This window comes from Dermochelys coriacea, chromosome 8 (genome assembly GCF_009764565.3).
Source record: "Dermochelys coriacea isolate rDerCor1 chromosome 8, rDerCor1.pri.v4, whole genome shotgun sequence".
NCBI classification, from domain to species: domain Eukaryota; kingdom Metazoa; phylum Chordata; order Testudines; family Dermochelyidae; genus Dermochelys; species Dermochelys coriacea.
In genome coordinates, this window is record NC_050075.1 from 81,424,985 (window position 1) to 81,448,664 (window position 23,680).

A 23,680-nucleotide genomic window follows, 5' to 3' on the forward strand; every position below is an offset into this window, starting at 1 on the left:
CTTTTCTCACAAACAGTGCCGTGGGATTTGAAATAGCCCACAAGTAGCAAGGGCCTTTGTTTTACATCTCTTCTGAAAGATGGCCCCCTAGCACAGACCTGGGGTATTGTTTCAATGGTGACTCAGGGAAATCACCAGCACTTGCTGCAGCACCTAGGTATTAAGAAGTTGCGCAGCCAGCTATTAACTCAGCCAATCCTGCTTAGTTGAGAACACAAAGTTAGCATAGCCATGTTCTTAACTGATATCTGCACATGATAATAAAGGTTTCAGTAAACTGGCAAAATTGCTTCAGTTGAAAAGTGGGTTAATTGGCTCCCAGTATCTCATCTCTTTCACCATGACCACTCCTCCATCAATCAGCAGCATGAGATAATGGCGGAGATCTGATTTTCTTTAGAAGTTTGTTGCCTGACTCCATGGAAGATTCTTGGGGTGATAAAGATTTATTTGCACCAACTTCCCATTATTTTAAGGCTTTGGTGATGGCACTATAAGGGCTTGTGCTCTACATAGACCCACAGCTCCTATATTTTCCTGCAGTGATCTGATAAAATGTAATGATAGTTAACATGCTGCAAATAAGGAGAATGAACTCCAGTTTGAACTGTGTTGCACGGTTAGCGCAAATTGGAATGGATAGATTAAATCTTCCCCTAATTCACTGAGAAAAGGATCTGCCTTCTCTTTGATGCCAAAGAAGCATTACAGAGTAACAACATATACATTTTTTAAAATATCCCCTGCTCCTCCTAATTCTTTCAATTTAGAAAGTATTTTATTCCTGAATTCCTTCTGCCTTCTTTGGGTGTCTGTGATATGTGTAGTAGAAAAAATGCAGTATCCTCACCCACAGGACTTGCCAGGCAAATAAAGAAGAATCTGGTATGGTGCACACACTTGTTTTGAGTTGTATCTGTTTGTTATTTTAAGTCAAAATATATTGTATTACTAATTTAGGAATTTAACTTTTTAAAAACTTTTCTTTTCACTTAACCCAAGAAACCACATTCCTGCACAGTTTTTATGTGGTTTCCATCATACAAAGTATCAAAGTGCTGTAGAGAGAGTGTTAGCATAGAGAATACTTTACAGAACTATGTACTGTAATCCCCGTAAGTGCAGAGAGGGGAAAAACAACATACAAAGGATGAAGTCAAGGGAATGAGCTGTGAAGGAGAGAAAAGGCCAATGTGATATGGGTCTGTTTCTTGGTGCAAGAGAGTACTTTGGTCACAACATTCTGAATTCCCTGAAGGATTGAGGAATATTGTAAAACAGGCAATTGCAAAAGCAGAGATTGTGATTAAGGCATGGATAAGGGTTTCAGCAAAGGCAGGGTCAAAGTAAGATCAAATACTGGCAATATTCTAGACATTGCAATAGGCAGAATTAAACATAAGGGAGACATCTGAAGAAGGAAAACACAGGTCTGAGGTCAAGAATGAGTCCAAGATTTTTTGGTCTCGGGAGTAATGCGAATGTCTGACTTCAGGAGTGTGAGTCAGATATGACAAAGAAGTCTTTTTACTCAGGAGGACTTCAGTCTTTGACACACTCAGCATTTGGAAGTTATGGTGTAGCCAAGCATTGACAGAGTCAAGACAGCAGACAGACAGATGACAGAGGGATCAGAGAGAGTCATTACTGCTCCCATTCCAATGAGAAGTGACACAGATTGCTAAATTTTCCATAATGGCCCCAAATTAACCATTCCAACAGAAGAAGTCAAAGCCAGTGTCTGCTTTTGCGGCACTAACTCTATGACATCATTAAATGCTTGATACTAGGATATTTTAGGACAAGGCAGCAAAAAACCAAGGTGCTATGGTTAAAAGATGTAGAAACAACACCCAACTTTATGAACAGACCCAGTTAAGAACATAAGAGTGGCCATACTGAGTCAGACCAATAGTCCATCTAGCCCAGTATCCTGTCTTCTGACAGTGACCAGTGCCAGATGCTTCAGAGGGAATGAACAGAACAGAGCAATTATCAAGTGATCTATCCCAACATCCAGTCCCAGCTTCTGGCAGTCTGAGGTTTAGGGGCACCCAGAGAGCATGGGGTTGCGTCCCTGACTATCTTGGCTAATAACCATTGGTGGACCTATCTTCCCTGAACTTACCTAATTCTTTTGGCCTTCACAACACCCTCTGGGAATGAGCTCCACATATAAAGTGTGCATGGTCATCACAACACCCCCTGGGAATGAGCTCCACATATAAAGTATGCATTGACAGTTGTTATAAATGATCTTGTGCAAGTACTAAAAAACAAAAAAACAAAACAAAAAACAAAACAAAACCCTCTAGTCAACCTAATAATTTTAAAATTTGATCTCCAGTCTCCAGCATACCAATAAGTAGTTTACACATGCAGACCCCAAAATCACATTGTAATAAGAAAACTGATGATCAATTTATACAGTTTAAATGAATATTATGCTGACACTGAAGTGATCTGAGCATTTTATACAAAAAAATATTGGTTTTAAGGGTTGTCTTCCTAATTCCTCTATGACTTTATATTTGTTTATTTAAAGGGCATTCATATTAGGCAGCTTCTGTCCCTCTTCAATGCGCCGTTTCTTTTACTATGGGGAGCTGGCTTAGGGTATGTTTACACTGAAGCTCAGAGCGTGCTTCCCAGCACGGATAGGCTGACTCGTGCTGGTTCTGCTCGAGCTAGCTAAAAATGCATACTGTAGTCAGGGGTTGCTTGACCAGCATAACTGCGTACAAACTGCTCTGACCCCCTGGGTACACACTCAGGTGGCTAGACTGAGCCGCTGCCCAGGCTATCCCTGCCTACACTGCTATTTTTAGCATGTTCGCTAGCACAAATCCATCTACCCAAGAATAATATCAGCTGCAGTATAGACCTTCACCTTTAGACTGAAGGAGATTTATGGTAAAATTTATGTTTAGTTCTTACATATATGTGTGTGTGTATGTGATTATATATATTAGGGATGTCAATTAATCTCAGTTAACTCACGCGATTAACTAAAAAAATTAAACCCAATTCAAAAAATCAGTCACAATTAATCGCAGTTTTAATCACACTGTTAAACAACAGAATACCAATTGAAATGTATTAAATGTATTTTGGATGTTTTTCTATATTTTCAAATATATCAATTTCAATTACAACACCTAATACAAAGTGTACACTGATCACTTTGTATTATTTTTATTACAAATATTTGCACTGTAAAAATGATAAACAAAAGAAATAGTATTTTTCAGTTCACCTCAAACAATTACTGTAGTGCCATCTCTTTATCATGAAAGTGCAATTTACAAATGTAGATTTTTTTTTGTTACATAACTGCACTCAAACACATAACAATGTAAAACTTTAGAGCCTACAAGTCGACTCAGTCCCACTTCTTCATCCAATTGCTAAGAGAAACAAGTACATAGATTTATTTGTGTGTCTGTAGTAAAATAAAATTAAAAATCAATATATACTCACTGTCTTCCACTGAGCTGAAAACTGTAATAGTGTAATTACACACAGACTCTCAAACAACCCCCAAAATTTTCTAAAAGATACCTTCATGGATGAACAGTGAAAACTCTGTGGCTAACACTCTATTCTATATAAGGAATGGAAGAGTAGTATTAGCTCAGAAAGCTTTTTACTCCCTTTCAAGCTCTTGCTTCACTCACCTGCTGTTTGACTAGAGCTCCAACAGTGAAACAAACACTAGGGCAGTTGCCCCAGTCCCATAAAATCCTTAGAACCAGCATCTGCTTTCCAATTGACCCCATCATCGTCAAACGTTCCTCAGCATCCAGTTACAACATAAAATAACATTCCAAAAACAATCTATGGTGGTTGGTCTACATACAGTTTTTGTACCAGAATAATTACAGGTATGTCAGTTAGGGGGTGGGATTTTTTCATCAAAATAGTTATACCTGTACAACAGTTAGTGAGGACGCAGTAATACCAGTATGAAGGTACCTTATACCTGCATAGCTTGTTCTCCTTCCTGAACTAGAAATAGCTATACTGGTAAAAACGAGCTTTTACCAATATAACTGTATTCACAGTAGTGGGGGCGGTACCACTTTGACTATACTAATATAGCTGAAGTGGTACAACTTTTGTGCATAGTAGACAAGACCTTATTATAAGACTTTCTGAAATGGAAAAAAAAGTTACTAAATGTACATATTAATGACATGAGAAGTGAAACATTTGCCTTCAATGATAAAGAAGCTTGTCAAAATTCTTCTCTCTCCCTGTATCCCCCTTGCCAAAATGTTCCACAGAGTATTCTTCATTAATTTACTCTACCTGTTGGTGTTAACTTGTGGGTCATAGTTGTTGAAGTAATTTCTTTTGAGATCTGTGTCCCAAAAGCCCCCCCCCTTTTTTTTAAGAGAGCTGATGCAGATAGTTGTGCTCATTTCAGATTGACTGCAATTGTTACAGACTTACCTGGAAGACTAATGTGTAATTCCACAATGTTATAATGTGCTAGAAAGATGTAGGATAATCTTGTCTAAGCAGATACTGGAGACAGTGCAAGAAGGATGGAAAAACTTTAGAACATTTATACCTGGCATTGCACATTAACCCCTTCAGTCTCCCCAAAACCTCCTAGCACACATCTCTTTCACCTGCTGGTGCTAAGAAGTTAAAAGGTCTTTAGATACATTTTAATCAATTTAAAAGTCGGGAAGCAGAGCACAAATGCTAACAGGTTTCTGGCTCAAAATGAATGAAATTAGTCTTATTTCAACAGATCTCCTCTAGTACAGGTGACACAAATACAAGCATTTATTCCTAATAAAATAACTATCCGGTGTTTTAGAACTATAAAGTAGGCACTTCAATGTGTGTCATACCAACATAAAGTAACACTGCCATGGGTTCTCAAGAAATCCTCCTTGCCCTTCAGCCAAAATCAAGGTCTATAAACAAAAATGTCCAAATATATGTTATATCATACAAGTCGATTGCAGAAGTGGATTGCAGAAGTAAATGATGATACAAGTGGATTGCAGAAGTAAAAGCAAATGCTTACCTTGGGCAGGGTCAGGTGGGCCAAACTCTAGAGAGTATCGTAGAATGAAGTTGTTGTTCCACACATACAGGTGGTTATCTCTTGGGTTGTAATCCACTGCTGCAATGTACTGGTACTGGTTGGGGAAGGGAACTTCTACATTTTCTCCTCTGCTTAACCTGGTGTTGTAAATGTAATCAATTGCATTCTTGCCAGTTTCACTTTCGTTGTCTTGATATACTGATCGGACTACATAGAGGACTCCACATATCATAAAAGCATTGGATGCTGCCCGTTTGTCATATGTGGTTTCCCATGTTGCTTCAAAGCGAAGAGTGTATGGATTCAATTGGCTAATAACTATCATTCCGTTGTTTTGTTCCGTAGCATAAATTACCCATAAACCATTTTCATCAACTGCTAAATCAATATCAGTCTTTCCTCCCCATCTGTATGGAGAAGTGTCATGGTAGTTAGCATAATTGATAATGGCCTCTCCACTCTTAATTCTAGTCCTCAAATCAAACTTTACAATGTTCCTGGTTCTTTCTTTGTTAAAAAATACAGCACCATCATACACCACAAATCCAGTGCCGTCCACTCGATTTGGAAGTTTGTAAGTTGTCTGTTGGCGTCCATTTTGAAAGTCCTCTAAAGAAGCATATTCTATCAAAGTATCAGTGCGATATGGAGTCCATGGCATGAAGTATATTTTATCTGCAGCCTGGAGAGGATCTTTGCACCAAGCACCTGCCTTTTGTTCAGCTTCATATAAAGACGGTGAGTCCACAATTGCTTTCAACGTCCCCGGGCAAACAAAAACTAACAGTCACAGAGAGAAGTAAGACAAGAATTATGTCAAATTAAAACATTCATGCACCTAAAAAGACTAGGTAAGTCATAATGACTGTGTCAGGAAGAAGAGTCATTTAATTTTATAATAATTACAGTTATCACTCTTTATCATCCACTTTTCTTAAAGTTACCATGTTCTTATTGTACCAGTATGTAAAGTGGATGGGAACTGTTTTCACTAGTACAGACCAAGGCTCAATCGCACACATGTATATCTAAAAATGTAGAGCTAATCTTGCATTTTAATCTTAGACTTTAGTGAATACAGCATTTAGGCTCCAGAGCTTTTAACTGGTGTGTAGTACTGCGGTAGGTCATTTCAGTAAAAAATCACATCAAATTGTTTAGAACTTTAAGAAGTAGTGAGGCTGAAAAAGGAGGTGCCTCGATTAAAAATAAAGAAACAAAACAAATCATCAGGTATATAGAGAAAGTAATTAGGAGCAGAGAAAACAAAACACAACCAAAGCAATGAATGAAACAGACCAGGAAATCCTGTAACCAAGGCATGCTATGGAGAGGGTTCTGGAAGCCAGGCAAGATGACATTTGATTAACAGGAAAGTACCCAAGGATGAGAGAAAGAGAGGGAAAGAGAGAAAGCAAGGGTCTCTCCCCTCCAGCCCCAAGTTTTTCAGACACTATAGCCCACCACCTGCTTTAAGCAACCAAGTCTCTTTACTGCAAACAGTCGACTTCTTTATGAGGTGTACTTATGAGATCCTGCTGATTATCATAATATCAGAGTGTTGTGGGTAGGGAAAGGGAGGAGGTTAACATCCATAAGGCACATAACAAGGAGCTGGGGTTTGGACTGTATACGTTATTTACCTTTTTGCTCCACTTCTATTTTAAGCATCGGAAGAAAAATAAAAAAGTGCAAGGAAAAAAGAAAGAAGATTAACATAAATTGACTATTAATCTAAGATTAAATTAGTAACAGACGCTAAATATAGGGAGAATAAGAACTGCACTATATTGGATAAAGAGAAATAGACAACAGGAAAACCTAGCAGGAGAAAGATTCTAAAGTTACATAAGTGAACATGGATCAATCATTTTAGTCATTTAAGGAGGCAATACCAATATGTTGGCATGTAGTTTCACTTAGTGAACCTGAATAAATAATGAATTACTTCACTAATGCATGATATACGTACCCTTCCCAAATGCAATGTATATTCCTATCAAGTTGTTTTTTTTAAATGAAATATTAATATATATTATACACAGGTAGGGGTGTGTGTGAGTGCATGTGTGGGCGCATGTTTATAGTCCCCCGGTCAGTGTTCTGTTTTCCTTTCTTGTAAGTGAAGTGGTTCATTGCCTTTAGTTTTCCTTGGGGTTTCTCCCTCCCGCTTGAATGTTAATTTTGAGAATACTGTAACTTCTCAGTCTAGAACTGCAAAATCAGAGTAAAAGGAACAAGCGAAAATATCTAGAAGGAAGAAGCAAAAGCACAGTAAGCAAGAAGAAAGGAGAAGAAAAAAATTAACATTTAGCTCATTCAGGCATTCTTCAGCATCATCGACTAAGCCCGAAACAGCAAGCTAGTACGTAAAGACAATCATAGCAAGCATTGAAAACAAATACCATCTCCACCACCACACACACCATTAAAGAAAAAAGAAAAGGAGTACTTGTGGCACCTTAGAGACTAACAAATTTATCTGAGCATAAGCTTTTGTGAGCTATAGCTCACTTCATCGGATGCATTCATGCAATCCAATAAAGTGAGCTGTAGCTCACGAAAGCTTATGCTCAAATAAATTTGTTAGTCTCTAAGGTGCCACAAGTACTCCTTTTCTTTTTGCAAATACAGACTAACATGGCTGCTACTCTGAAACCTGTCATTAAAGGAAAGTGCTTCATAAAACAAACCTGATTAGCAGAATTGTTACATTACTAAAGCAATTCTTTCCCAAAGACGTTTAAAGGAATAGATTATGTAGCTACATGAAGGGTGTTACAACCAAAGTCCAGCCAGTAAATAGCGTCCCAATAACTACTAGCCATAAAAACCAGTTCATTCTGTCAGTGGGAATTTTGAAATATGTTCCTTCAGTTTCAGTAAATGACCTGGACAATGCCAGTTGTACCACTCCTTTATAACAGTATCTGTTGATACCAAAGAAGCATATGAAAACTACCTGTAGAGCTATTACACCTTCAGTATTATGGTATTATCTAGGAATTATATTTCTTTCTTCCACAAAAGATTGTGGATTTTTGGTTTCATTTAACAACATAACCTGTGCTATTGTGTAAGAACAGCACTGACTAAACCAATCTAATATTTCTTCAGGGGACAATTTAGAAACCTTTTTTGGGTTAACATTTTTTAAATGGTATTTTTCCTAGCCTTTTTCATTTATATATCTTCAGATAACATACTTATTTTCCTGCTATTTGTCATTATGGACTTATAAAAGTAAACAGAACAGAATTTTTAGGTTGCCACAATTCTGATAGTGACTTTCAGATGATTCCATCTGTGAACTATGATGCATGAGCTTATTCCTCAGCAAAGAGCAATATTGTACCTGCTTAGAATCAGTAATAGTAGAGCTGTTGTGAAAAGACATGGATAACAAAAATCATTAATGGCATGTCTGCTCTGAGTACATTTGTGTACAGCTGTACGCTTTTCAGGGACAGATGGGCTTACTGAAGTAAACAAATGCTTCAAAGTCCAATCAATAGAGAGAGAGAGAATAAAACACTTTTAAAATGTTTTCCATTGAATTCCTGAGTCCAAATAAGACTTAAAATAAAATTTCATGCATAGATGTAGAAAGTAGTGCTTCTGATGTGCTTATTAATCCTACAAGGGCTGACTTCTGTTATTCAATCAAAGTATCAACATATATTGTGCAGCATAATTGAGAGAAATGTCAAGTAGGGCACTCTCAATTTCTCTGTAATTCAATCAATAACATCCTAATTTTAGGACAAAGCAATGCATATCAGATTTGTTTAGAATTCCATTTTTAATGGAGATTCACCCGAGCAGCCCAAAAGATCATTTTTATTGAAGAGGATTAGAAAAATATCAGCAATAGATATGAATTTTGAGAGGCAAACAAAAGAAGGATTCTCATAAAGGATTTCGTTATGAGGACCAGGAACACAGAACCCAGGGAGCTCTAGCAATATGTGTGGTCAGCAAGGTAGCTATGTATTTATGGAGATCAGCAAGATATAGAAAAGCTAGTATGCTACACACTATACAAAGGTGAGACATTAAATTCAATGTGTGAGAGAGCTATATCTTTTACCACAAAATCTCACAATCAACCATGTTTACTCTCTCTCATGGACAGAACAGAAGTAACCATGAGATTTCATAGGTTTTTTAAAAAAACAAAATCTTGTGATAATTAAAGATTTGGGGGGTGAAGGGATAGGAAAAAGAGACCAGTTCAGAAAAATAAGAACAGGAACAAGAACTTGTTTGTTTTTAAGTTTGAAAATGTAGGGATTAGTAATCTCTTCCCTCACCTAGACTTCCAAAAGGCCAAGACGACCTTTTTGAAATCCTTCCTAGGGCATCTAACGTGAGTCGAACTTTTACGTTGGGCCAACTGCAATTTGCAAACCTTGGGATTTCAGGCATTTTATATGCCAGCACTGTGTTTTTAAGTGCCACAAAGGGCCCAGAGCACTGAAGATTCAAATAGAGCAGTCACACCCAGCCCACTAGGGAGAGAACACTAGAACTGATAAATGCATTTTTGCTGGGCATCAGAGAGAAGTAGTTTTGGAAATATAGGGATAGATGTCGGGAAGTAGTCAGAGGGAAGAGAAAAAATGGGAAGGGATAGTGAGACATCACAAGGTTAGGGTAAGCATTTGAATGGTAAAGCTTATCTGGACTGATTCATCAAATCTTCTGGGGGTTGCCAATAGGATAATTCCTGTGACAATGTTGTAACTACTCCTGGTGGTCACCACTGTGCAAGCTGCAGTTACAAATTCCTAATTTTCACGGGGGGGAGGGGGGGAATATCTATCTATCTATCCATCTATCTCCAGAGTCCAGGGTTACACTAACACAGAATAGTTCACGAGGGGTATCAATGGAATTAAACAAAGCAAACATTTTAAGGAATAGAACGGCTACAAGTTAGAGTTCAGCGTAGGCTGCGTTGTGGCACTATACTTCTGATAACTGAAAAAGAAAAGTCCCTGTAGATAGGAATACCCAATCAGTAGAATATATCCACACATGTCTCCCTAAAACAGCATAGAAAATTGTTTTAAAGTTTGATAATATTTGCATAATACTTTTCTCTCTAGATTGGCCTACTGGAACTGGCTCCACGGAAAAAATAACCTTTTGGCATTTGATTGACCTCGTGCTTTGGAAGAAGCACTGCCCTTTTTCTAGGAATTTGGGAACAGAAATTGTGCTGAAGTAAAAATGACTTTAATTAAACAAAATAATATTGGTTAGATCGGGACAAAACGTAACTCCTCAAAAGTGAGACAAGAAGAAAGGTTACAACGAGTCACCAATACTACACATGGGAGGAACAGTACCAATGAGCAGTGTATAAAGTAGGCGTCCAACCTACAAAGGGTATAGAAAAAAAATCATAAAGCATCCATTTCACAATGCCACAAAAATACACAGCAGGGATGAAAACAAGAGGTGATCTGTGTTTGGCCTTTAACGGATGCTGAATAAAGCTAAAGTAGTGAAGCAATATACAGCACTGTTTTGATTTAAGAAGTTTGCATTTCAAAACAATGTGCAAAAACCAATATGGACAGTTTTGGCATGGCTTTACTTTTGCCAGAACTCATTCCCTTGTGTTTCTGATGTGTATTTTCTGCTACTTGAAAGTGTTTTGCATCTGAAACAAGCTTTGTTTCCTGTCCAAATGAAAGTTTTGGTTTTGGTTTGAGATCAAGGACATTAACCTTAAGAACTGTAACAATTAATGAAACAATCACTGTATTGCTGTATTGCAAGCATGGCCATTTCTCTGCTGGATTAAAGGAAGAGGAAGAAGTCACTCCAAAGAGTGACCTTAAGAAGACATGAAAACAGTTGAAAGTGTTGAATCAGCAGAACTTTTAAAAACTGAAACACTCTTCAGTTTAAAACAAAAACAATTTTAATTATAAATGTAAATACTACTGAATTCTGGCATTAGAAAGAACATTGTGCAAAACTGCTGTAGTGCCACGGACTACTGATTTTTCATTCTTGGTATTAAATTTTAAAATATTATTTTTGAAAGATTATTTCCAGTCACGAAACAAATTCTTTCATTTATGTTAAAGATGAATGTTTATTTATTTTTCCTATGTGTTACTAAGAAATATTTTTTCAATTTATTGATAAATTATTAATTTTGAATTCAGATGCACTTGTGAATGTGCAACTTAACCTGAAAGCACAAAGCTTTCTTGCAAAATTTAATAATAACTGAGACACTTGCCGATACCTCTGTAGTGGGTTCTGTCATACACCCAAAGTAACCGCACAGCAGGTAGCCTTTCAAGTTGATAAGTATTAAAATTGAAGTCAATTCCTTCTTTAGAAAACTGTGAGCCAAACCAATTTGTCAGCAACTGGTATGGGGCAAAAGAACAAATTTCTATCTGGCCTACTGAATAGCTAATTCAAGTTTGTTTCTTGAAAAACAGTAGCCTTAAAAGCCAAACACTTAAGAACACAGACAGACACTTGGCCAGCATCACACTATGGCTTCCTTCCACACTTTGTGAAGCTAATTGGAGGCCCTAGTCTGTAAGTGCTCTGCATGCATAATGGTTCTGTAGACCATAGACTTATGCTTCTTTTGCATGTAATAGTGCTCCAGCATTAAGTGTGAAGGCTGGAAGAAATGAACAAGAACAAAAAAAGTTTATACTTACTGTAAGGAACACATTCATACTGAACTTCAAGATATTTGTATGTTCCAGGACAAGGATCAGGAAACACATCTGACCCAGTAACTACTATACACTGTGTTCGGTTGTTGCACCTGTAAGGGGGACAAGAAGTAAGCTAATTAATTTAAAATGAGATTTTAGTTTGCAAGTTTATACCAAAACAGTGTAATACAGAGCAGAAGCCTTTCATACTTGGGCAATCCAGGCAATAAGGAAACAGAAATAATTAATATTAGATCAGTCAACAGCCATAAATAAAGTGTCAAGATAATATTTCAGTTCAAGCTTCATACACTTAGATCTGGGAGTTAATGTTACTCCAAATATTTACTCCTTCCCTTTGATTGAGGTAAATACACCACTGGCTCCATACTGATACTCAATAAAACATGTAATAAATAAATATGGAGCATTGTTTCAATGTGAGATGTTTGCAAATTAAAAATGCACTAAAGTAACCAATATGAATAGTTTTGCATGGTTTGCTTATGCCAGAACCAATTCCTTTCTTTAGACATGTACACACTACTGAATGTTTCTGCATCTCAGACAAGCTTTGTTTTCTGTACCAAAAGAGAGCTGTGATTTGGTTTGAGAGTTTACTACAGATCAAGAACATGAACTTTCAAACTCATAGAAATTTAAGGAACAATCAATGTATTGCTAAACTTCCCACTGAAAACATGGCCATTTCTCTATTAGATTATAGGAAGTAGGAGAAGTCACTGCAAACAATGACCTGATGAGGATATTTTAAAATAACAGTTAAAACTGCTGAATCGTTGTTTGAACTGAAATTTAACAATTTCTCCAAATTAGGGCCTTCCTGTTCTCTTTATGCCTTGTGTGAGGGACTGGGGAAGTCGAAAAAGGAATGTAGCCCAAACTCTGATGAGGGACTGGCCAGGCCAAATTTATGTCATTGACATGCAACCTGGCACATATGATCACAGCTCCACTCCCTCAAATATGGCCTGGCCAGTCCCCCATCATCATGACAGACAGGCAGCTGGTCCAAACCTGTCTGCATTGTGACTCCGTGCACCACATTGCAATGCCTGGTGTGGGGAGCTGAACCCAGCTAGAACTGCAAGAGCTCTGGATGAGTGCAAGGTGGGCATTCCTATGCTTGCATCAGCAGGACCTAACCCGATCCCCCAGCCTCCCACACAACCTTTTGGCCCATTGTGGCACCCAATTTTGGGTTGTGACCCACGGGTTGAGAAACCCTGGACTCAACTACTTCTACGCCAGTAGAGGTACTCCTGACACATACAGATAGGAAGTAGGGAAGATTGCACTCTTGCTACCTGCTATTGGATATATGGAGACTTCAATCTGTAGGACGGACACTTTCTCTTAAAAAAAAAAAAGTTCTGCCCTTACGATAAGTCATTAATATGTGATTCTTTTTCCCACCACTTCTTCAAGTGTCTTTTGAAGAAGAGGAAGGGATAAATGCTGGTATCTTGGCCAACATTTCTCCTCTCCATAAAATTATGTCTAAGTCTATAATGGCTGATCTGATCATTTATTTATTTAGATTTATACAAAAAAATAAAAGGGGTATCTATCGAAGGCTCTAGGTGCCACTGTCAAAAGTGACAGAAGCAAATAAAATTAAACAAACAGATTACCAAATTTACATAGTCACCACTCTAATTATTACTTCATCATTTTGAGATGCCATGAGAATCGAGTGTGTGATACACAGCCAAATTTTATTACACTATTAGAATCTGTGCAACAAAGTCTCTCCGTCTTGCTCTCTTCTCCTTTACTTGCCATCCTGTTGAGACAGTGAAACCCCTATTCTGAAAGCTGCTAGCTCACGGGGATTTCCAACGTCAAATAAATATGGAAATAAAGGTACTGCCAATTGGTAAAAATGTATTAGACACCATTAGAGAAGGAATGTCATTAATAATTAACTTGAAGTACATTCATTGTAACCAATGTCGTCTTTTCTAACCAGTATATTGTTAGCTTGGTCCATCTATCCAAATCTATTTTAAAATTGTTCTAGCTATAGGCAAGTCATTAAATTTGTATAGTTTCCTGAAATGTGGGAGTACTTGAGTATTCTGTGTCCACCTACATTTATAGTTCCCTTACATATTTTTCTGATGCTCATTTGTGAATTCTCTGATTTTTTATATATCCCAAAATCTTAATTTTTAAAAACAGATTGGAACTTTATATTGGAAGGTCTCTTAAAAATTAGGTCCCTTAAAAATTAACAGGCCTAGACAGTTTGAGTCTTAGTCTACACTACCAATTTACATGGATTTTCCACATCCCTGAGTGACATAGTTATACAGACCTAACCCCCAGTGCTATGCTGATAGGAGGGATTCTCCCTTCAACATAGCTACCACCTCTCGAGGAGGTGAAGTACCTACACCAATGGGAGAAGCTCTCCCATCAGCTTAGGTAGCATCTTCACTCAGTGCTGCAGCTGCACCGCTGCAGCACTACAAGTGTAGACAAGCCCTCAGAGTAACATCATCTGAGCACAGAGATTAATTTCTGCTAAACACCACTTTTGTACGCAGTTTCTGCTTTTTTATCTTTGTTAAATACACCACGAGAACAAAGAGGGGAGACACTATGCATCCTTGTTACAGCTCCAAATCAACCCTCATTATCTGACAACAGCAACAAAATCATTACTGCAACTCAGAAATTTGGACACAAAATTTAGTTCCACTCAAAACTTCCTACAAAAAATACCTAAAAAACACACTCAGCTCATTAAAGGACCTTCTGAAGTCTTAAAAACAAAATGCTGGAGTCATAAAAACAAAATGGACTCTTAAGAGTCTGATTCCTAGGCTGCATGACTCACCTGCAACTTCCACTGTCTTCCTATAGAGATGGAGTTCACTTTTATTTTATTATTTCATTTTATTAACTTGTACAAGAATATGTAAAATGTTATATCAGGAATTAAGGATGGTGCTCTTTAATTATTTTCTAGTTTGCTGAGAAAAGCATTTAAAAGAAAAATACTTTTAAAAGGCCCTGAATCCCACTCTTTCCTGAACATTTCAGGTTTTTTCCAATGAACAAGAATAACACCCTTTTACATTTTCAACATAAAACTGTATATAAAATATTAATAATTACCAAGAAAAAATAATTTTAGCCTCCAGAAACTGTCACGCTAAATAATTAAGGCTTAACAGTAACATTTTAGGCACCCACAATATTTACAAAGACTTAAATTACAGTGAATTTGTCACTTACAAGCAAATGAACCTGATTTGTGCAAGGCTTTATATAAATGTAGTGATAGCTGATTTGTAAAAACTAGTATATGAATTAAATTAGAAATCCTAGTTAAGCAGAGATTAACTGCAGTGCTGAAGGAATGACTACCTAGCCTGTTATGTTAAGAAAGGCAAGAATTTTCCAGGAGAAAATGTAAGTAGTACACTAGCCTGCTGGAATATAATGTTAAAGTGTAATTGTGTACTCTACCACTGCTTTTTCTCCATCCTTTTACAATGAATGAAAAGGTTAATTTTCATAATGCAGAGATGTCACTTATGGTAATCTGAAATCAAACACAGAGTTAAATTAATAGTTATAGAACAATGTTGAACTCTATTCACCTCAGGAGGATGATTGTACAAATGTAGGAATGGCCCCTTCACAGATCAGATGAAAATAAGAGAAAATGGTAAATGAAACAAGTGGAGTATGGCTACAGCAAGTATCTCCCTGTACTATATGTTACCTTCATGTGTTCAGCTTTAAAGACAGCTGTACTTTCCATGCTAATTTGTTTGCATTTAAACTCTAATCTTGACTTGTATAATGCCCAACAAATTGCTTCTGTTCTTCTTTTGATTACCTTATGCTCATGATTATACTTTACCAAGTGCAAAGTATGGAGATGAGATTCCTTGTGTAATGTATTGTGTGAGGTATTTTAATCAATAGTCTTATTCTGCTGATTAAGCAGGGGCTTCTGTTTTGGCAAGATAACATTAGTTTCTTCTGTCATGCTCCAAAAGCCATTGGGAATCTTCAGCAGATCATTAGATATGCTACAATAAAGCTTTCATACATTCTCTTCTCTTCCTTAAATTACTTCTTCACTGTCCTATCATTCTCCGTCACTGTTGGCATTGCATTATTATTACAGTTCCCCTGAAACATGCACTAGAGCTATGTCTCCAGGCCATAGAATGCCATTTTCAATTGAGGTTTCTGCTTGAAAATATAAATTAAGAAAATTTCATTATCTCCTGCCAAGGGCCATTATTCACCACTGTTCTAAGGAAGATTAAAAATGCAAAATCTGAGGACTTGAACAAATACTCCAGCATTAAAATGAAAATCATGTAGATCATGGCAGAACCGGAAAACTGAAGTAGTACTGAAATTTGAAAAGTTGTACACTGGCATGACTTTAACATTAGATGGCTCACACAGCTTGAATAAGGGGAAGGTCATATTTAAATATAATCTATAAGGTTCCTTTTAGTGGTTTCTTACATAGATATAGGTAATAATTCCCATTTATCAACTTCTCTTTCTAAAGCTGTGTGTTTTGAGCATATAATCTAACAAGTATAATAATGTACCATAAAAAAATCAATGGCATGTCAAAGAGGACAAAAGTTCAGGTCAAAACTCTGAGGTTATCAGAATATTTTTGTCCATGTATTCTTAATTCTGGATATTTTTTGTGAACACAACTTTTCATGAAGTAAATATGTAACACTGAGCAGTCATTATCAGTACACAGAAGACACAAACATACAAAACAGTTAACTGATAAATAGATAAAAGAATAAAACTATTTTTATAATGTTTTAGAAACTGAAAATCAGATTTCTTTGTGCCTCACACTGATGACAAATTGATTACATACTTTATAGGGCTTTATCTTGCATGGTAATATGCTCCTGCATATTGCCTACAGCAGCCTGTTTGCATCCACTTGAGGGATGAAAGCAGATTGAGTTGTAGCACTAGCTGCTTCACATGCTGATCCTGCTCATTTTCCCACCCCTTGTGCCTTAGGTAATGAAGAATGGATGGGGTTGATGGATGTGTTATCGCCAAAGCAGGGATATATCCCACATGTTGCACTGCAACAACATCTTTTTAAATAGAAAAAATACTGCAGAACCAGAGCCTACCTTTAGAGATACTCCTGATAGGCCTGCAATTGAGATGTCCGATGCACTTGCATTTTCACATGCACAATGGTTGTGCTAACTTTCCCAATATTAATATGTAAATTACATGTATGTAACACAATGTTTTTGAAAAAATTCAAATTCAAATATAAGCATTAGCAGTAGTTTACGTGGGAAGAGGCATGGACTAATACTTTGAGAATCTGACTTAAATCAGTAACTCCCAAATTCTAATTCCAGCTCTCACGATGACTGTTTTTGTGTCTTCAACAGGTCACTTATTCACACTGCTTTAATATTCTCAGGTGTAAAATGGGGATATCAATTTAAATGAGTTGTCAGGGATGTGGGGATAACAGAAATTAATTAAGGCCCTGATCCTGCAAAAACTTATGCACATGATTAACTTTACACACTAGAAGTAGTCCCATTGCAGTCAAGGCTCTATATGCAGTCACTGGGACGACTCTCGGTGGGTAAAGTTATGGGGGAAGATAAATCTTTTCAGGACTGCCTAACATCTCTGAAGATGTCAAGCACTATGTAAGTGCTAGTTTTTTCTAATTTAGCCTTACAAAGTTACATAGATAACACGTATATAAAGTAGCAAGAACATTATATTCTTAGGATATAAAGTTTTTAAAATACATACACTTTACTACATGCTATGACTAATACTTTACTATATATGCTAGATATGATACCTAAACAGTTAGTAAATTGAGTTTATTCTAATCCCGAAAGAGAAATTGTCAAGAAGGAAAGCCCTAAAGAACCAACCCTCTGACAGACTGATATGTGACTGCATACCTGGCTTTTTAAAAGTTCAGTATGCCCCACTGGCAATTTTCTTACTACTGTGTATAGGACTCCTTTGTTAGCAAGATAGTAACCCCTAAGATTATTCCTTTAAAGGAAAATAGCACCCACTTTACTAAGCTCAAAGGGAAACCAGAAATCTACCTGCTTTGATGTTGGTTTTAACAATGAGGAGAAAAATGGGAGATGGATGTGCACATATGAGAACAGAATCTGGCCCTTAGCAATTTGCTTAAATGTTAGAGATCTTTCTGGCTCTTATTAAGGCAGTCCAGAAATTGGTTTGCAGACTCACATTGCTGGCCTCACAATTTACATCACGCCTTAGCCAGTCTGAATGAAAAAACATTTTAAAAGAATACATTTTTTCAGTCCTTTTTTTGTTTTGTTTTTGAGACAGTTTGGATTACTATCCACAATTCTGACACTACTGGGTTGAGAAAAATATAATATTGATGATTTGTTGAGTCTTACTAATTACTAAGTCAACATAACATTAGGAAGCTAAATGCTGTATAATTAATATGGCAAAAGGAGATGTTCCATAGTAACGTTCCCATTTGTCACATAAATATGAAGTCATAATTCATAAGTAATATCTGTTGCCTATTACATTGTAATCTTGTAGGACTCTCAGGATTAAAACCATTAAGATTTAACAATTGCTTTGAAGGATAAACATTCAAATTTGTTACATTACAAGAAAAAGTGCATCTCCCACAATCTCCTTCATAGGATTATCTCCTCTGATTCAATATCGATAGATGCATATTAGATTTAAATGCTGAAGTAAGCCTCATTTTTCTTGATTTCAACCTCACGCTTTTAACAATTTTTAACGTGTTGACCCATCTGCTTTTTAGTATTCATATTTTCAAATTTCAAAGCAGGCAAATGTTAGAAAGGGGAAACTTTAAACTATTCTTAATTACTCACAGATAATTTATCAAATAGATTACTCTTGCTACTATTCGTTCCTATTTTAGTGCTCTGTTTATTGACATGAATGCCAATATTATACGAACACCATAAACTTGATATCAAGTCAATTAAAACATGAGTTGAAAGGATTTTCAGGTATTACATCTGTCCCTAGTTTCTCTCCTGATTTTGTGGTTTTACAAACACATTTTTCCTATTTTTAAAAAATGTTTCTCTCTCCCTTATTGCTGTGGAAAAGACCTACTAAAACAGGGGACACTAATGATCTAACTGGCTATGCTCTATATAGGAGATACAGTGAAACTAACTATACACAAAGTGTAGTCAGGTATACAAAGAACACAAAATAAAATAATTCCTTATTTTAAAAATATCTTTCACATATAATCATTTTAGGTATTACTTACAAATCTAATATAAAATAAAAGTTTCTAGTCCTCAGACGAAGAATGATCTTAAGTAGACCATGTCTCCTTTATTTTAGAAGGCTAAATTCTTACAATGAATTTGAGATGTGCATGCAAACAAAAAAAGGGAAGTGTGACAGCACAGAGAAGAAATCAGCTATGTACTAAATAGGATTTCCTCTGCATTTCTGGCTGGGGTTGGGGAGCGAAATAAAAACACATACATGTTTACTTTACTTTATTTGTTGCAAGTGAGGGCACAGCATAGGGAGAATGGCAGTGTAAGTTTGGTAAAGGACAAACCTAAGCATAAGCAGACCCTGGTTAACAGGCGCCCTGTACAAAGCACCCAAGTAAACCATTTCACCACTGAAAAGGAGTAAATAACAGACAGGTGTGCTTATCTAACTATGTAAACTAAGTATTATCAAAGTATTTGAGTAAGTGACACAGATTGTCCTCATCTGCCCTTCCCCACAGGTACTGGATCATTTTTCTCCCTGTCTTTTTTTTCCAACTCTTTTCCTCTGATTAATGGCACAAGTAAGCCAGTTTTTTAGAGAAACACCTCTACTTGGGTGTAGATGTGCAAATATTCAGGCTAATGCTTACCGGGATTCTCACAAAAAGCAGCAGTTTTAGGCGCAGGCATTGTCTTTTGGAAGCTATGCAGGTTTCAGAAGAGGATTTGGTGCTACTGTAGTCAAATTACATTCTAATGTTAATTTCTAACATGCAACACTATAGAACAAAATACAAAAAATGTAGGGAAGGGAAAAAACCTAACCCCGATTTCTCTCTCTCATGCATAGTGCTGTAATGAACACACAAAGATAAAAAGCACCAGATGATAGTAAAAATTTTATGCTCATTTCTGCAACCCTGTAATTCTTTTTTATCCATGGGCTGGCATTTACCATCCCAAAGTTTAATAACTTAAGATTGCCTCCTATTCGCTTCAATGTGATTCTTTGAGTAATATATATTGTACCATAAATTATGAAAGTATGCATAGATTTATTCTACAAGTTAACTTGTATAGATCTTTAATGCATCTTAATATTGTCCCCCAAATCCCCCTTAATTACTAATATAAGCAATTTTAAAGTTATAATGGTTATTTGTTAATACAACTTCGGATACTTCAGGCACTTTGATAATTTCTTACAATTTGACTGAACATTTGGGTCATTTTAGTGCAAATTAGGTTTGACTCACTCAGGGTCTTATTAATCTAGCACAACTCTCATTTGTAGAATTACACACTCAACACAAATGTAGGTTAGTTTTAGTAGGACAGTAAGCCTTATTTATGTACAGAGTAGGCCACTGAGACCAGACTGAATTCACAGGGTCACCAGGTCTCACTATACAGTGGAGAGAAGAGCATAATTACAAAATTTTAAAAAACCCTATCTGGTCTTTAAACATCAATATTGTGTTCATGATTTCAAAACTTCCTCTTGAATAATTAAAAAAATATTTTGACCTGTATCAATTAGGAGCAATTATGTATAAAAATGTTCACCTACTGCAGTTTGCACATAGAGAAATGATCACATTTTTAACAAGGGAAATGGAAAATCGCTATGGGATGCCCTATTTAGATTAAATTAGCAAGAAACTTGTTACCAGAACATATAAAAGATACAGCATAATAAGATATAACCTTGCAAAGGAACCTTGGAGTCAATCTATGATATTCTTCCCCCCATAACCCTTGCTAATTATCTGCAAAGTTAGCGACCCTTTTGTGGCAGGTTATTTTTCTTCAAATAGTGAAAGTATTTTGGCTTTTAAATATTTAATTAGTCTTATGATGTAAGAATTGTTGCACATACCAAGAGCTTCAGTTTTCACACTGTGCTCCTCCTAATTATGCTCAGATTTAGGTTGGTCATCCCAAACCTCTCGCTCTTGTAATTATTTACTCCTTAAAGATCGTTCAGTGGAGAAATATTTTTCACCTTATGGCTCTTCCTTTCCACAAATGGCTTTTCTGGTCCGTTAATTACCCACTCAGAGGATTAGAATTTGTAATAATGCAAAAGAACCTGCATGTACGATGAGTTTTACAGGGTGAAAAAGAATAAATTGTTTTTAGTAAACCTGCCCTGGGGAACAACCCCTTTTTGGTTATGATTTTCATCAACAAAGGCACTGTGCCACCACTAGGTATCTGCTGATTCCACAGGGTTATGGCAGCGATTCATGTGTGCAGCTGAACAGACCTCCAGAGGGAAAATGCACAGCAAGAGTTGGAATCTTACGCCCCAAGATAACCAATTTCATCACTTCCTTTTATTTTATTTTTTGAAAGTTTCTCATTAGACTGCAATCTGACATCAACATGGCACAGTCCTTTTTTAAACCATTTCTTCACATTTTGCTCTGGGTTTTATGGCTGTGTAGGTATATATGTTGAGCTGATGACTAAAAACAAAATTAAAGCCCTTTGATTTCATCTGCTGATTTCTTGTCCCAATATGGTTTAAAACTTGAAACAGAAGTGCTGTCTCTTGTAGGGTCTTTAGTCAACTCCATAACAGTGGTGCCATTTTCATTAAAATGTATCTCAAAGTCCTTACTACAAGTACTTTCTTTTATTCAGAGAGGAAAGCCTGTCACAAAAGCACAGTTATTCATTATCCACAGTGATGTCTGAATCTAATTATCATCTGGAAAGCTCACAAGGCTTCTAGGTACAGAACTTCCTCAGCAAAGGTATCTTCCCACTCTTCTAACTCAAGAAGTATAGTGCTACCTTTTCCCCCCTCTTTTTTGATTTGCAGTTCAGAATAAATTACTTGTTTAAACTGTTTTTTTTCTGAATTCTAGTGCACCCAGTCTTAACCCAATGAAGTAGGGTGGATTTTTGTTTGTTTGCTTTTACATTTGCAGAAATGGGTGTCTTGTGGTTTTTATATACCAAATCATGCAGGCTCACCTGCATAAGAAATGCATGAGAAAATTCTCTAGCTCATCTCTATCAATTTGGAGCTAATCTTTAATTGTGACAGAAATAGTCAGAATCTAATCCTTGTATCAAACTACCTACCACTGCAGGAGTTTCATGTGTTTGCACAATTAAAACCCCCATGTTATCTGAATATAATACTGCATTACATTTAATGCAAATCCTTTTCTACTGAAATTAGAATTGAGCTGACAGCAGAAAGTGGCTGATAAAAAAGCAACAAGGCATTGCTGATGGCATTCATGATAACTGAACACTAACTCATATGTATTCTGTCTACAGCATATTAACAAAGTGCTCTTTTTTAAATGCAACTCCAGGAGGTTCCTTTTGCTATATCTGTCACAAAGGCAGTGAAATTATCTAAGAAAGCTAAATATACAAAGTAAATGATGGTTTTCATACCCATCTGTGAGGCTGGCACTAGAATAATACACTGAAGGCATTATCTGTGCTGCTACATTCTAGATATGAAAACACCTACAGCTTTGGAAGCATAATAGTACAGCTGAGTTCACTGTGTATAAGAAATGAAGTTAACATCAGAAAGATGATGGGTAGAGAACTGGTTATTGTTACTCTTAAATGAGAAAATAATTGAGTCCAACATGGCTTGTTGTTAAACAGAAACACAGTCTCATACAAATCCCGGGGTTAGGGAATACAATTTGATTTATGCTGAAACAATAGTTTCACAGTGCTGATAAAATGCTTAGATTAAATACATTTTCAAAATCACTGTCCCTTCAGCTAAAAGTCTGAAAGAGAATGTTGGAAGTATTGGAAGTAATGAACAATAAGATTAAAGGATCTTAATTGCACAGACTATCACTAATAATTTAATATGGAAGCTTTTGCACAAGGAAAAAGTACATATCTTGTCAGATGAGATATTATATGTTTTTAATAAATTTAAGGTCTTTCATTGCAAGATGTTTAGCTAAGAGAGTTTGGACAGGGGCACAGGGTTCTTGTTGCATCTAGCAAAGGTCTGAGATTATAATATCCCCTACATTTGTTCAAAGAAATGCTTTTTTTTTATCCCTAATTCATCTTTTAAGGTTTTTAGAGGCTAGGTATGTATTAAGAAATCAAAATTGTAGGTATAACTGCCATATTTTAGTGACAAACTTGAAAAAATATATGACTGCAGATAGTAAATTTGAAGTGCAGGATTCTGTACCATAGTTGTGTTATGAAACAGATTTGACACTGCAAATGTATATGAGATCAGAATTCCGCTCATTGATGTTTCCCAAGCAAACTAAAAATATTAAACAGAGTACTGAGTAACATATTCAGTCTATGCTACACTCTAAGACTGCATTCACTTCATAGCAGTAAATTGTTTTATAGGCTCAGTTCATCATGACCTATAAAATGTTAGGCTGAAGTGCTTTAAATATCTGCTAACACCATGTGAAAGTCTGGGAGTACAAGGCAGTGTGCTGTGATGCGGCAAAGACAGTACTCTTCTGAGAAAGTAGCATGCATTCTTATGTCACTGATATAAACAGGGTGAGCATGTTAAATAATGTATGACACAGGCAGTAAATCTTTATATGAAACTGAAGTTCTAGTTAGGATTTTTAGTT

The 23,680-nt window shown here is 36.4% G+C and overlaps 1 protein-coding gene across 36 annotated transcripts in view; it reads right to left on the reverse strand.

Moving 5' to 3' along the window:
* The window catches only part of ADGRL2 (adhesion G protein-coupled receptor L2), a 480,081-nt gene that overhangs the window by 60,681 nt on the left and 395,720 nt on the right, over positions 1–23,680 (reverse strand). For 22 of the 36 annotated variants that reach the window (XM_038412994.2, XM_038412998.2, XM_043490415.1 and 19 more), the window contains 3 exons: positions 11,767–11,876; positions 6,709–6,723; positions 5,045–5,845 (listed from right to left, as the gene is read on the reverse strand). In XM_038412994.2, the coding sequence (XP_038268922.1) occupies positions 5,045–5,845; positions 6,709–6,723; positions 11,767–11,876 (926 nt within the window). The remainder of the gene's footprint in view (positions 1–5,044; positions 5,846–6,708; positions 6,724–11,766; positions 11,877–23,680) is intronic. The other 14 variants (XM_043490399.1, XM_043490406.1, XM_043490413.1 and 11 more) reach the window with 1 other exon arrangement.